Raw genomic sequence first — 14,387 nt, forward strand, 5'->3', positions numbered from 1 at the left:
GACCTGCCTGGTGTGTTCTTTGTTCTTCATGATGCTCTCTGCGCTTTAAACGGAGCTCTGAGACTATCACAGTGCAGGTGCATTTATACTGAGACTTGATTACACACAGGTGGATTCTATTTATCATTATTAGTCATTTAGGTCAACATTGGATCATTCAGAGATCCTCACTGAACTTCTGGAGAGAGTTTGCTGCACTGAAAGTAAAGGGGCTGAATAATTTTGCAAGGCACTGTATGTGTGTGATTTGAGCCATTTTAAGAGGGCATACATGTGAGGGTGTGCTATCTTTTTCCTCAGTTAGAATAGGCATTTTTGTAGAATTACATTTACAGAAGATCTTGAAAAGACTTTCCTTCAGTTTTACTTGTTTAGTTGTATTACTTTAATCTCTCTGTATTGTTAAAATTGAGATTAAATAACCGTATATTAAAACATGTTACAAAATACACATGCTTTCAAAGGGTGTCCTAATTTTTTCACATGACTGTATAAGAACATATAAAAGTGATATCAACCTTTTTCTTTAACTCCAAACTGCTTCAAGATCTCTCAGTTGCCACTGTTACCCTTATATAGGATTATTTGAGGCATTTGGGGAATCAGCTAAAAATTTTCAGGCATTTCATTTTCACAAAGTAAAAAGAAATTAAGAGGAACACAATTCCCTGTTTGTGTGCGTGTAAGCATTTTGAATGTACAGTATATAGCATAAAAAAGAAGCACACCCTTTAAAACTTAACAAATTTAGCTATCTCTAATCACCAATAAGACATATTTTGGTTTCTTAATGCTGTTTGTATCACTTACCAATGAAACATGTCAATATTAAATGATGAAATGTGCTTTTCTTAAAAAGCCACTATTCAAAAATGGGTGCACCCTACTGAAAGTTCCAAAATAAAACTAATCTAATGAGTCTAATCACACTACTCACACAGGTTTAAGTAGCTGGCAATCAAAAGTGGCACTTAAACTGTTAAATCTCTCTTGACAGCACCACATCGGAGAGAACTGTCTGGAGACCTGAGAAAGAAAATCTGTTCATCATACAAGAGAGGATAAGGGTAAAAAAAAGGATAAGCAAATCACTGTTAGTACTGTAAAAGAATGGACTTGTGACAAGCTCCCTAAATCATTTAGGCCATCCCCGATCACCTCGGCGATTTCCTCTGAGAAAAGTGCAGCAGCTGGCCACATCTGCGAATGCCAAACTGGAATCATCCAGACAGGAAGCCACTGCTGAAGGCAAAGTACACGAACGCCCAAGGCCCATACAGAAACTAGTAGAGTTCTGGGAATCCAAACTGTGGTCTCATGAGACCCAAGTCATGTTTAGGCATGGCCCCCTTGTGAATCATGGTGGAGGGAGCGCTCTAATATGGGGATGTATGAGTGCTAATACTGCAGGGTAAGTGTATTTCATTGGTTGCAACATGAATTCACAATTCAAGAGAACATGTTACCCTCTCTTGATTCCTGGGGTCGATGGGCACTTTTTCAATATGACAGTTGTGATGAATGTTCTTCCAAGGTCATTGCAAGAACAGAGTTAAAGTATGTCACGAGCACCTGTGCAGAATTTTGAAGAGAGAAGTTTGATGGGGAGCGGTCCAGGAGTGGAACAGATCTGACAACATGCCATGAACTTAGTGCCTGGTTTACTTATTTCATAGTTATTGAAGACAAATCTTCCTATGTTTAACTAGATTTTATTTTGTTCATTCACTTAAAGGTGTAACGGTGATCATGTATAGTATCTTTGTGTTCGGGGAGGTGTGCTCATTATAGCCGTGTACTGTCCATTTGTGTTCAGCCGGGCTACATAAGCTCCCTGACTCATTCCACTTGCCATTTGTTCTCCTAAAACACACACACTAGCAGCTCGCCCTCTACCTTTTTCACGCTCTCTTTCACACGCTCTCTCTCACCACTCAAGGATTCTACTCATGTAATTGTTTTCTCGTAAATAAAATGTCAGGGAATTTCCTCTGTAAAGTTTGGAAGAGTTTGCAGCAGGTGAACATTTTTGTTTGTATTTTGTGCATATGTATGTTTGTGTGTGTGGTATTTGCAGACTTCTAGCATTTTGTTCTGTGGCACCCCACCACATCCCCTCACTTTCTGAGCCTCTGGACCCCAGGCAGCAGGACTGTTGCTATGGTAACACCTGTGCCAAATTTATTGGTGGTGGGGGCTGGAGTGGAGGGTTGGGGGGAGGTGGAGTCTCAGTAGGGTTGAAAGAGGATGGGGGCACAAAAACCTTGAAATGATCATTGTATTTTCCACTTTGTTCCAAGTACTGTTGTTTTTTTTACTATAAAGCTTTTTTTTTTTACTATGAAACAATTGTGTTTTAAAAGATGCTGCTGAGTGTGTTACATGCATTTGTGCATTCACATAAGCATGTTAGCTTGCCTGTGTTTGTATTGTAAGGCGTTTGATCCACTGACCTTTCTGTGCCAGCAAAACATTGGGTTCATATTTGTCCACCAGCACCTGGACTTGTTCTGGTTTGAGAGGAGGGTAGAGAATCTCGTTGAGACGAGGGTCTCGCTGTTTACTGTTAATGAACTCTGTCATCTGTTCCACCGTGAGGTATGGGCGACTCTTAGCACCACTAAAGGGAGGAGAAGCAGTAAGAGAATAAGGTGAGTAGGAGGAACAGGAAAAGGGAAAAATAGAAAAAACAGGTACTGGGTTACTAAGTGAAATGTGGGTGCAATAACAGAATTGAGATATGAGCAAATAAAATGAGGAGATGATGATGGAGGGGAGGAGTGGTAATTAAAGCAGCAAATAGATGTGGAGAGGGAGAGAAAGAGACACGCAAAGGAGCAGAGGATTAAATGTTATGCTGAGTAAATTATGACATTTGATTAAAACGCCTTTCATATCTGTGTGTGTTCCAGTAAATTATCATCTCCATATCCTCCTGCCATCTCACTTATCTGTGATTAAAATCTAGATTTATGACTTAGAGTGGTCCCTGTCATGCTGGCATGCCGCCTGGGCTGATTGTCTGAGTCTCTGTGGACCAAAGGGCAGCTCTGCCTCTTCAGTACAGGGACATGCACAGCCAGACTCGAGGAGTCACAACCTGAACCATTACAACACACCGTTCTGTACTAATTAACTGCTTATGATAGGGCAAAAGGTCAAAATCAGGAATCTGCATAGCCATATTGCCCTGTGAAGACTGTCTGCTATTATCCAGCTGCAGTCTGAAAAGAGCAACAGATCGCTGAAGAAAGTAATTACTGTTTCACAATTTTCAGACAACTTTACTTCTAAACTGGGAATTGCTCTATTTGTTGAATGCTGCACTGATTACAGTATTACCTTCTGGGAAGAATTTTAAAATACAACTAAAGGAAACATACAGTAGTTCTTACACATCAGAGAAGATGTGGTCCAGCTCGGGCCGGGGGCAGATGTTGCTCAGAAACATGTTATACACCTCTGGAGTGAAGTCCTCCTGTGGGATGGAGTCATTCTGCAGCAGACAACAGCAACATGGTCAGTTAAATCGTACATGCAAACACATACAAATCTATGTTCTGCAGGTTCTGAACTGATCCACTAGTTCTGTTACGTACTATTACTGGTTTGTGTTGTTTTTTATTGTTTATTTGCTCATCTGTTTTTAGTGTGTGCACAGGTGCTACAGCTTTAAAAATGACATATACTGGCAACTGAAAGGCTTGCAAACAATGGGCCTCATGCAAGACCATTTTCATATTGTTATCTTAAACCTCTGTTACTTTTTCTATTAGGCTTTTTTCCCAAGATGCAGAAACCCTGAATTATCTGCAAATTATGGATCTAATATGTGCACAAGTCACAAATTTGCCTCAAAGGGCTTAACAGTCTGTGCATAATATGACACCCTCTATCCTTAGTCTCCCAGATAGGATAGGGAAAAATAAGCTGCTGCTGTTGAAGTGTGCAACCAGAAATACAGTATCTCACCTTGTATCTGCTATTGTTCTCTTACATGTGGGTTCCAGTCTCTAAATACTACCCAGTTATATAGAGTATAATAGTCCATGTTGTCCTGCCAACATTCTGAAAACAACTGCATCGTTGTAACCCTGTTTGTTTGTTCCCTCTGTGCGCCTTGCTCTCTTTCTTCTCCGCTGTCACTCAAGTTCACTGTGCTGGACAATCGACCATCCTGGGACCTTTTCTCTGGCTGTCGGTGCCTTTTCAGATGTCCGGATCTAGATCTTTGTCCTTAAGGAGTCCCAGCCAATACATTTGTGAGTTGTGCTTTTGGGCTATCCGTATAAAAACTGGTCAGGTCAAGCCCTGCAAAAAACCCGGGCTTGGTGTGAGCTATATTGTGTTTGCACTTTTGCCTTTGAGTGTGTGTGTTTGACAGATTAACAGCAGCACCGCCATTTAGCTGTAATTACTTGCGCGTTAGAACAACAGCAAATCCCACCAGACCTTCAGACAGCAACACGTTACCTCCGGCTCTCTCCATCTCCCTGTGCTAATTATGTATACTGTAGCTTGTTCTCTGTGTGTGTGTGTGTGTGTGCATCTGCTTTTATTTTTGTGTTTGTATTCAGATGCCAGTGTACATACAATATGTTTGCCCTACTGTATGTGTATATATTTCAGCATGAACTGCATTTTCCAACTTCCAAATATGCAAATTACTGTACTTGCTAATGCTGGATTACAGAGACTGTTTATTGTGTTGGGGGGAGTGTTTACACCTCTATGCATCAGGGGGCAGCTTCTCTCTAGTGATATCTGAGAGAGGTACAGATAAAACAGCTTTTGTCAACTCTATTGCGCCCACTGGGTCTATTTGTTTCATTACAACCAAGGCTAAATCAGTTCTGAGTGAGAAGTCATGCAGACATCCAGGAAATAAGACTCCACACAGATGAGATACAGAAAGTAGCAATCAGCTGCTGTTTCAGGAGAATAAAGAATGAGCTGAATGGTGACAGGGCACTGATGGATGGATGGAGAAGATGAAAGAGCTTAGAGACTAAAAGATAAGAAAGACAGGCGGAGATAGAGAGGAAGGGATACAGACAGGGGCAGGTTCAGAGACAGAGCAAACTCAAGGAGACCGTAGTACTAGAAAAGGAGGGCGCTTCAGGCTTTTGGTGTCTCACCCTGCCAGAAGGTAGGTTGCAGTTTTCCAGGGCTGTCTCCACTCGCTTCCTATCTGCTGAGAACACCCTGAAGATGCTGTGGGAACACATAAACACACCCTTCTGAGTAACTGTATGTGTGTATGCACTTACTGTGCAGCTTGTGTGTAAATGTTTAAAGCTGTATGGCTGTTGAAAATTATATCAGGTCACACTGAGAGGTGTTTCTAATATTTAGTACAGACTCATTCTTATAAATAAGTAGAATGATATAAATTAGTATATCTCTACAAATGTCATTCATGGTGCACACATGCACTGTGAAAAAAAAAATCACTTTAGGAACTTAATTTTCAGCTTTTCAATTTTTATTTTGAAGGTGAGCATTTTTAAAAATTCAGCAATTGCATTCATTTTTTTTCATGGCCGAAAACAACTGCATTTTCTCACACACCATCTTCACCCGCCCACCACAGTACAATATAAAACACAAACACACATCTATACACATTTAAAATCCTATTACAAATATATCAAATAATTGGTGGAATAAATCCTCATTAGTCCAACAATTACATGTATCCAACAGAGCAAAATGTTTCTTTCAGCCCATACACAAATTTTACAACCACTAAATAAACCATGATAAGGATCACATCCTATACAAAGATCCAGTTCTGGACTTTTTCGATCTGCACGTCTGATACTAAAGTAGATCTGTGCTTGCTAATGCGTGAGTGTGAAGGGCGAGACGTTTTACCAACATAGGCAAACCCACATGGACACTTTATTAAATAGACTATATGTGTTGTGCTACCACTTAATTGCGATTATAGTGTGTATAGATGATAAATGTGATTTAGTGCCATCATCTCCAGTGTTGTCATAGCTACTGCTGACTGTTTAGGTCTGTTCCTGCTGGCCACAGCCTGTGTAAACTGCATGCAGAGGTATCCACGAGCACATACTGTATGTATGCTCAGTGGGAAAGCAGAGTCAAGCTGGCATTGGCCAAGATGACATGTCCTCCCAGCTGGGAGGTTAATTCCCTAAACGGCAAGGAGTGTCTCGCTGCCTCTCTGAGTTGACACCCATTGCTTTTCTGTGCAGCTCTGAGGGAGGTTATCACAGAAGTTCACTGCTGCCTGCCTGAAAACTCAACTTGACTAATGGGGACAGAGAGAGTTGGATTTTCAATGAGCTGATGCCAAACTCCCAGATAAGTGAAACGGAAATTGAAATGTCCAAAACTGAAATACACAAAAGGAAATTCTCACATACACGAGCACATTTTGAGCTAAAATTAGTGACAAATATAAATGGGGCTTGCCCAGGACATGCTACTTTACACACACACACACACATGCTGTGTTTTCATTCCTTGTGGGGACTTTACATTGACTTACATTCCTTTCCTGTAGACTTATCCTACATGTCTAACACCTAACCTAACATCTAACCTCACCCTAAGCTTAAACCATGTTGCCACCCTAAAATTTAGTGATTTCCCACAATGTGAGTATGTTAACATACATAATGTAAGTAAAACAAAGGCACACACCACACACAAACCACTAGGGGCTGTTCTTAGCGGTAGAAACTTTGGAGAAAGCTTTACTGCAGAGATGAAGAGCTGTGGAAAGGGGGATATTGTGGAAGGTCTGACAGAAGAGAGGGATACCATATTCTAATAAATGCACACATATTCAGAGAATGTGCATATATTGACGTGTATAGATGCTGAGAGTAACGAGAGAAGGCAGAGGAAGGTATGCATTGATCAAAAGAGCAGAGGCAGGGGAGAGAAGGATGAGTCACAGAGTGACTTACTTCTTGACAGGGATTCGCCCCTCAGGGTTGAGCTGTAGCTTCAGCCGAGTGTATCTGCATCAGACAGAGCACACATCTTACACAAAATATAATCAGCAGTATTTCTGTGTGAGGAATTAAATTTCAAATTTAATTTGTGTGAGTGTTTACTTGGGTTCACATGCATAACTGATGTACATAATCGTTTGCCATGTCCTTCTAAGAGTGAGAGTGCAAATTAAGGACACTGCATTTGTCACTGTGGTGAAATGCAAACTTGTACCAATACAACACCCAGCAACTGACTGGCATACCATAAATAACTAACTGAGTTTACATGACAGGTAAAAATTGCAGCTAATCCCTGGAAGCCTTGTACTGGCAGCACAGATCCATGCAGAAGCAACACAGGCAAGCAAGCCTGGGCTATAAATAGCTCAGCTGCAACATGAGCCATCATCGCAGGCTAGCCTTTAAGTAGCTCCTGGCTAATAATTAATATCCATTACAGTGTCCACTTCACAGGGCAGGCTAGCTGCAACAGGCAAAGTCACCATTGACTGTAATGGTTAATGGGGCCAGACTGTGTTTTGTGTGAAGTGGGTTGAAGCATTAGCTGAGAGATATTGACAACAGCTGACGTCACAAAAGCTACATAAGACTGGCTTTTTAAAAAGGTGCAGAAAAAGAAATAAGGATGAAAGACAAAGAAGAAAGTAAGAAAGGCTTGGGGTAAGGAAAGAAGGAGGGAACAGTCAGGTGTTTCTTGATGTCCTCATCTAACTTCCATGTGCTTGTATTATTCATTAAGACGAGGGGGAGAAAACAGATTAATTACATCTGTGTCCTTTTCTGTTTATCTCAGTACTTTCTTTTTCTTTGTCTGTCTCTCTCTTTATTCGTTCTATCTCTACTCTCCCTCTCCAGTTAATGGTAAACCAGTGAGGCCAGCTTTCATTTCAGCTGTGGTAATACCAATACTAATTTGCGCACATCAACTTTTTTGCCATAAAGTACAAAATATATCATCAATAATCTCATTATATGAAGTGTGTTTCTAAATGTAATCACTGATGCATACAGTCACATAATTCTTGGAGTATCCACAGTTGTACTAGACTTATATCAAAAGAAAATCTTATAGCAAAAAGCCATTCGAAGACATGCTGTGTTCTGCTTTATCTCCTGTTGCTGGGAACATTTCCCATCTATGCCGCCCTCCAAAAATGTGTTTCAAGCTAGCAATGGGAATTAACCTCATGCAGAGGAACATCAGCATCGCTTCAGGGATGAAGCCTCCTCATGCTGCAGCACTGATATGACAAAGAATCACCTTATTTGTAACCAAGCAGTGCGTAACAACTGCTGCTGTGAGCAACCGGCATGACTGCAAAACCCGCTCTATCCAATTCTCTTGTACTACTGTATGTGGTCGATGGTCACTTTGTCTCATAAGTCAATTAACCTCCTCAGGGGTGCGAGTTAATGGAATCTGTTCCCTGATAAACATCAGCCAGCTGGGAGTTGACACCAAGCAGAGCCTGGCATATTGTCTCAAAACAATACTGCAGATTCATATGTAATTCCTCTCTGCATGAGCTCCACTCAGTGCACAGATAAATCAGCTGTGGACCATAGATCAGGGCGTTTGCTCCTACCAGACCAATATAAACGTGGTGCTGCAAGCCATCAGACAAAGTTATTACACAGGATCAGAGGTGGTGTGAGAGTGACTGATGATTCCTGGACAAAGAGTCACAGATAAGGGCCAGGGGAGATTTATAATAAGTGAGAACAGCAGAATATGGTGACTCCTCTAAAATTTCCACACCACAACAAGCTGACCTGTTTAAGGACCTACTGTCACTGACCTGCCATTATGTCACTAACACAACAAAAATACAGACTGCAGCAGTATATGAACACACACTCACACACCTACATACTGTACAGTCACAGTAGATAAGCCAACTGAGATGCACAGAGTTAGGTTCATGAACTTATACATATTTCCAGCTGTTTTATTTATCCTCCTTCTTCCTTGCTGTCTGTTTTTTCTCTCTTTACCCGCTCCACCAATGTGAGGTGAGGTGACCTTTATAAACTCAAACCCTCAGGCTGCCTGGTGGAGCTGTATGTGTGTGTGTGTGTGTACAGTACATACTGATTTGGGTGTATGACTAAAGGTATCTACAATATTTATTTCATATTGTGTTCACATATATTTATGCTGCAAATATGTTTTTACATACATGTGTAGGTAAACGCTAACTGTGTACAGTATTGTGCAGAGGAGCGTGGGAGCACTCATCCGCCAGTCAGTTACAGTCAGTTATACAGTGTGTCTCTTTTACATGAGAAGCTTCATTTGCTGTTTCCTGCTCTTTCTGTTCCTGTAAAAAACAGTACAAGTCAAATGTGATGCTGGTGAAGACTGACAGTTTTTGCTTCTTGCAGACTTCATTTTCACATTTATCTTGAGCACTGAAGATCTACATTATTTTGTGACTGCTTGTGTGTGTGTGTGTGTGTGTGTGTGTGTGTGTGTGTGTGTGTGTGTGTAATTCATGTTTGTACAGATGACATACGCTTTCTCAAGGCAGGCCTCCCTGGACATGTTCTGTACCATGAGGTTAGATGCCAGCTTGAACAGTTCTTCTGCCCATTCCTGCAGGAAATAAAACACATGGACACACAGATGATGTTTGTCTTCTTCTTTTTTAACAGTTGGCACCACATTACCAAACAAATTCCTTGTTTGTGAAACTTACTTGGCAATAAACTTGATTCTGATTCTGTCAGTCAGGCGCAAACCAATCTTAGTGCTGTTTGACTTGATAAATGCTGAGAGCTGAAACGTGGCTGTCTAGTTTATACTATACACATACAGTATGCATTTAAATTCAGAAAACACACTGTTACAGTAATAGTTCACGTCTTGTCAGTGAACCAACAAAAAATAGTGTCTTCATCCAAAGTCTAACAAGCCTCCTAACTGAACAGGAAATAAACTGGAACTTGTTTTAATCTTGTCTTTTCATCACTACCTAAAAAGTAAGAAATTTAGATGCTAATCACATTAGTGTTACGCAGCGGTTTCATCATTTTAAATCAACCTTTGTGTCAACCAGCTATTTCAAACCTTCACTTAACAAACAAAATATTTTGTTTTTATTATCATTACCATGTCTAGTAAAACGCTTTAATCAGTTGAAAACCATTTTCAAAGTATTTTCAGAGAAATGTTACATCAACACTGATGCCACTGCTAATTAAAACAGAAATTACAGCATCTGGACTTCAGAAAATAACACTAATAGCTAATTTATGTACAAGTTTTACCTTAGCTGTCTCCTCCTGGAAAGCCATGAAGTTCAGGTAGGTGATGTTGACCATGTCAGGACCACTCACCACTGTCAGCATCCTGTTCTCCATCTTACCCGCCAGGGAGCTGACGTCCAGCAGCTCACGCAGTTTAGCTTCCTTAACAATGAAATACAAACACAGACAAACATGTCATAACCATGCCCAATTCAAACAAAACAATAAATCAAGCTTTAGGTTTGTTATTCTCACTAAGCGGTATGCACACTCTTTACACCTCCTTTACAACAGTGGACTACAGTTCAGCCAGACCTGCATCTAAAACCTAGCAGCTCAAACAAAAACTTCATCGGTGGCAAATAACATAAGACAGGCCTTGGAAAAATACAAGATATACTTTTATGAGGAAACGAGAGACAGTAGTGTTCTATGTCATGGCATTTTGGTTAGGTGTTCACAACAAAAAGCTTCGGCTGAATAAACTGCACTGACGTCTGATTTGTGTCATTATTGAGAGGTCAGCTGTTTGAGGCAGTGCAAGGAGCAAGGTGGGAGGCTACAGCTCCACTGGATCTGAATGTCACTTGCTGGTTCCATGTTTGAAGCTTGAAGGACAGCAGCAAACAAGGTGGGTTAGGCAGCACCATGATAGGAAACACTTTCATTTAATGATCTGGAGGTATCACATTGATATTAGAGTAAAAAACACTGATGGTTAGGTTTAGGCACAAAAACTACATGTTTAGGGTTAGGCAAACACCATAAAACACCAAGAGAAAGAACACAAAGAAGGACACCAGGTGCAATACAAAAAAATGTTGCCATCTCACAATTTTACAGCAGTTATTGTGACACTACTATGCTTTACGATTAGGACCAACATAGCTATTTTACATTTTCATAGGAGACTAGGCTGAAAATTTGATTACAATTTGGCATACTTTCTTCCGGAGGTCCTAACATTAGCTACTGAGCATGATTTTACCTTTGTAATGAATTAATACGACTTCAATTTGGGAGTAATTTGAGCTTTAGTGTCCCATTAGCAGTTTACTGCTAAAGTTACTCTTTAGCCAGCTAACGTCAGCTTTGGACTGGAGGCTGCCTTTTGTACAGTTTGGCACAACCAGGCATCCATAGGCCATGTTATAGCCAGGACAGGATGGGAGGGGCAAAGAGCACTACGGTGTCATGGTGTGGTAATGGTGTCAGTTTGTTTTGGGTTTCACTAGACCCTCCAGTGACTGAAAAGAAATTACACAAAGTAGCTTTAACTGGGGGAGACGCAAGAAGAGTGGCCAATGTGACAGCCATAATATCAAAGAACAAAATGCGTCATTAAAAATCATCAGTGGATTCACTTTGCTGAGGATATTAACCCCATTCTTGCTGAGAAACATTTAAATAACTGCTTTCAATATTACTGCAAATTTATGAGAAGAAATTATCTCCATTTTGAGCAGTACAAATAACAAATGTAATACAATGAATTCCCTACAACGTTCATCTTCCAACAGATTCAGCACGTTAAATGAATCTGTTGTTAGAAGTCGGCTGCCTGTTGTAACAAAACATTTGGTGCTGGCAAGTGTCCAGCTTACAAAAAGAAAAATCCATTTGTATTCTGATGAGGAAACTGTCTGAGGAAAACTAAACCAAACTAATTTGAGCAAATATACACATAAGCAGCTTGTCTTTGGTGCAGATCATATAAAGACAAACTACAATGTCTCAGAGGTGCAAGAATAACAGTGAATGTTTCTCTCTCCTTTGCGGTCCAGTGCTCTAGCAGTATACAAAATGGTTGCTCTGGTTTAATTAACACAACAACAAAAACAACAAAAAGCTCTGTAAAGGATTCTGCAGTGAAAGCAAATGAGCTCCCACTAATTCAACCAATCAAACAAAGAGCATTCTGTCCTATGTCACGCTGATAAATGTCCTCTATACGTCCCTCACACCCCCCAGTCAAATTGTGCAGCTTAGCGGCACCCATTATTATCATGCTGAACTTTTCTGAGGCGATTCATTTTCTCTTTTGAAGAATCTCTCCCCTCTGACAGCCTCTGTCTGTCTCTTATACAAGCAGGGACAATTTTCTGTAGCTACGTGATACTTTTGTGACAAAACATGCCTTGCTATAATTTCAAGGAGGAGCGGTTAACTACTGCACATTGAAAAAAATGACAGATTTCAAATTGTTTGATTTACAGATAACTCTCACTCAGAAGTTTAGACTTACACGACCTTGGGTTTGATCAGTAACCAATCGGACACGAAGTGCTCAGTTGGATGGGTATCCATCACTGTCCACTTATGTATTCTCAATGCCACCAGCCCCATCAATCACAGCATAAAGAGCTACTTTCAATTTGCTAAAACACACAATACCAAAGTACCCATTGAGGGATGCTTTGGCAGACTGCCGAAGATAAAAGGCTTCTGAGAACAGACAAGGCGATGGTGAGATGCATATTTAATTTATAAGAACGCCTGGATGTCGATATAATTTTATACTGTTTTGATGCTACTTGTAGCCATAGGCTGAACATACAGCTCATCTCCTTGTGAGCAGTCAGAGCAGGGCTGACCTGGGAGGACGCTGCAGGCACTCACAGCACATCAACCGGAGAAACATCAGTGATTATGTTGGGAAAGGGCTTCAGCAAATAAATGAGCTGATGTCAGGGAGCAGGGCCCTGCTTGAGAGGCCAAGAGGAGAGGAGAAGAGAACAAAAGAAGAGGGAAAACACTGAAGAAGAGAAGTAAAGCAATGAAAAGGGAGGAAAGGAAGAAGACGGGAGGGGGGTTTAACAATGTGAGTGACAAATAATTTGTGCCTGTGCATTATGGGAGCTGCTTAAGGCATGCCTGAAGCCCCAGTTACCACAAAGATAGGAGGTCTAGAGCTAAACTAGCAAAAGATGAGCATTTGGAATGATTGTGTGGTTTCATGTTTCACAACATACTGTATTTGACTGTGAGAGCCAGTCACCGACCACTGATATGAATGTCTACTGTGTGTATGCATGTGAATGTGTTTTGATTCTGTTTAGCCATGCTTGTGAGTATGCGTTTATAAAGGCATACGGTACAAGGTGCATGTTAGCAGCTGCCATGTGTCACTATGGGAACTCTTCTCTGTCAGTTAACTAGCATTAAACTCACAAACACACAAACCCCACCAGCTTGGACACACACAAACATGAACAAACACGCATCCACTGAAGAGTATCCCTACATAAATCTGTACTCAGAGAGGCACAAATCAAGGCATGCCTATATGAATGTGTGTGTGCATCGATACACACACAGGGACATCAGACCAAAGGAAATGTCAGTATGAATGATTGATGATGACCCAGCTACATACACACTTGCCATTTGGCACTTGCTTTAATGTACTTCATCATGATGTGGTACTGTACATTTAAAACTACAGCCAACATGTACCAAGTACTTTTTAAACTTAATTTTTATTGATATTTTCAGGCAATAGGGAGGAGCAACATAAAAACAGAAGAAATACAAACTTATTTTTGCAACAATGCAATTTTGCCTAGGTACAGAGGAATACAAACTTATTTTTGCAACCTAACAATGCAATTTTGCCTAGGTACAGAGTGCCACATTGTGAAAGGATGCAATGTTTTTAACATGTCGTTTCGACTTGGTCAGTTCCCCAATAATATGAAAATAGCAAAGATTATTCCTCTGTATAAATCTGGGGATAAGCACAACTTCACAAATTATAGACCGGTTTCTCTGTTGTCACAGTTTTCAAAAATCTTGGAAAAACTCTTTAATAACAGATTAGACACATTTATTGATAGACATAAAATCCTCTCTGATTGCCAATATGGTTTTAAGTCGAACCGGTCGACATCTCTGGCCATTACCGACCTAAATGGAGGACATTACAAGTGCTATGGATGAGAAGAAATACATGATGGGGATATTTATTGACCTAAAAAAAGCATTTGACACAATCACTCATGAATTATTAATGGATAAGTTAGAAAAATATGGGATCAGAGGAATGGTTCTGAAATGGATTAGAAGTTATTTGACACAGAGGCGTCAATTTGTGAAGTTGGGTGAATACCAATCGAGTGAGCTGGACATCGTATGTGGAGT

General features: G+C 40.5%; 1 protein-coding gene across 1 annotated transcript in view; it reads right to left on the reverse strand.

Annotated features, from left to right (window-relative positions):
- plcb1l (phospholipase C beta 1-like) overlaps positions 1-14,387 on the reverse strand; it is a 129,060-nt gene that overhangs the window by 50,736 nt on the left and 63,937 nt on the right. Inside the window, exons 4-9 of the mRNA XM_020603697.1 lie at positions 10,269-10,409; positions 9,515-9,594; positions 6,948-7,001; positions 5,139-5,214; positions 3,396-3,496; positions 2,454-2,620 (exon numbers count right to left, since the gene is read on the reverse strand). Of these exons, the coding sequence (XP_020459353.1) occupies positions 2,454-2,620; positions 3,396-3,496; positions 5,139-5,214; positions 6,948-7,001; positions 9,515-9,594; positions 10,269-10,409 (619 nt within the window). The remainder of the gene's footprint in view (positions 1-2,453; positions 2,621-3,395; positions 3,497-5,138; positions 5,215-6,947; positions 7,002-9,514; positions 9,595-10,268; positions 10,410-14,387) is intronic.

This window comes from Monopterus albus, unplaced genomic scaffold (assembly GCF_001952655.1).
Source record: "Monopterus albus unplaced genomic scaffold, M_albus_1.0 scaffold62.1, whole genome shotgun sequence".
NCBI classification, from domain to species: Eukaryota; Metazoa; Chordata; class Actinopteri; order Synbranchiformes; family Synbranchidae; genus Monopterus; species Monopterus albus.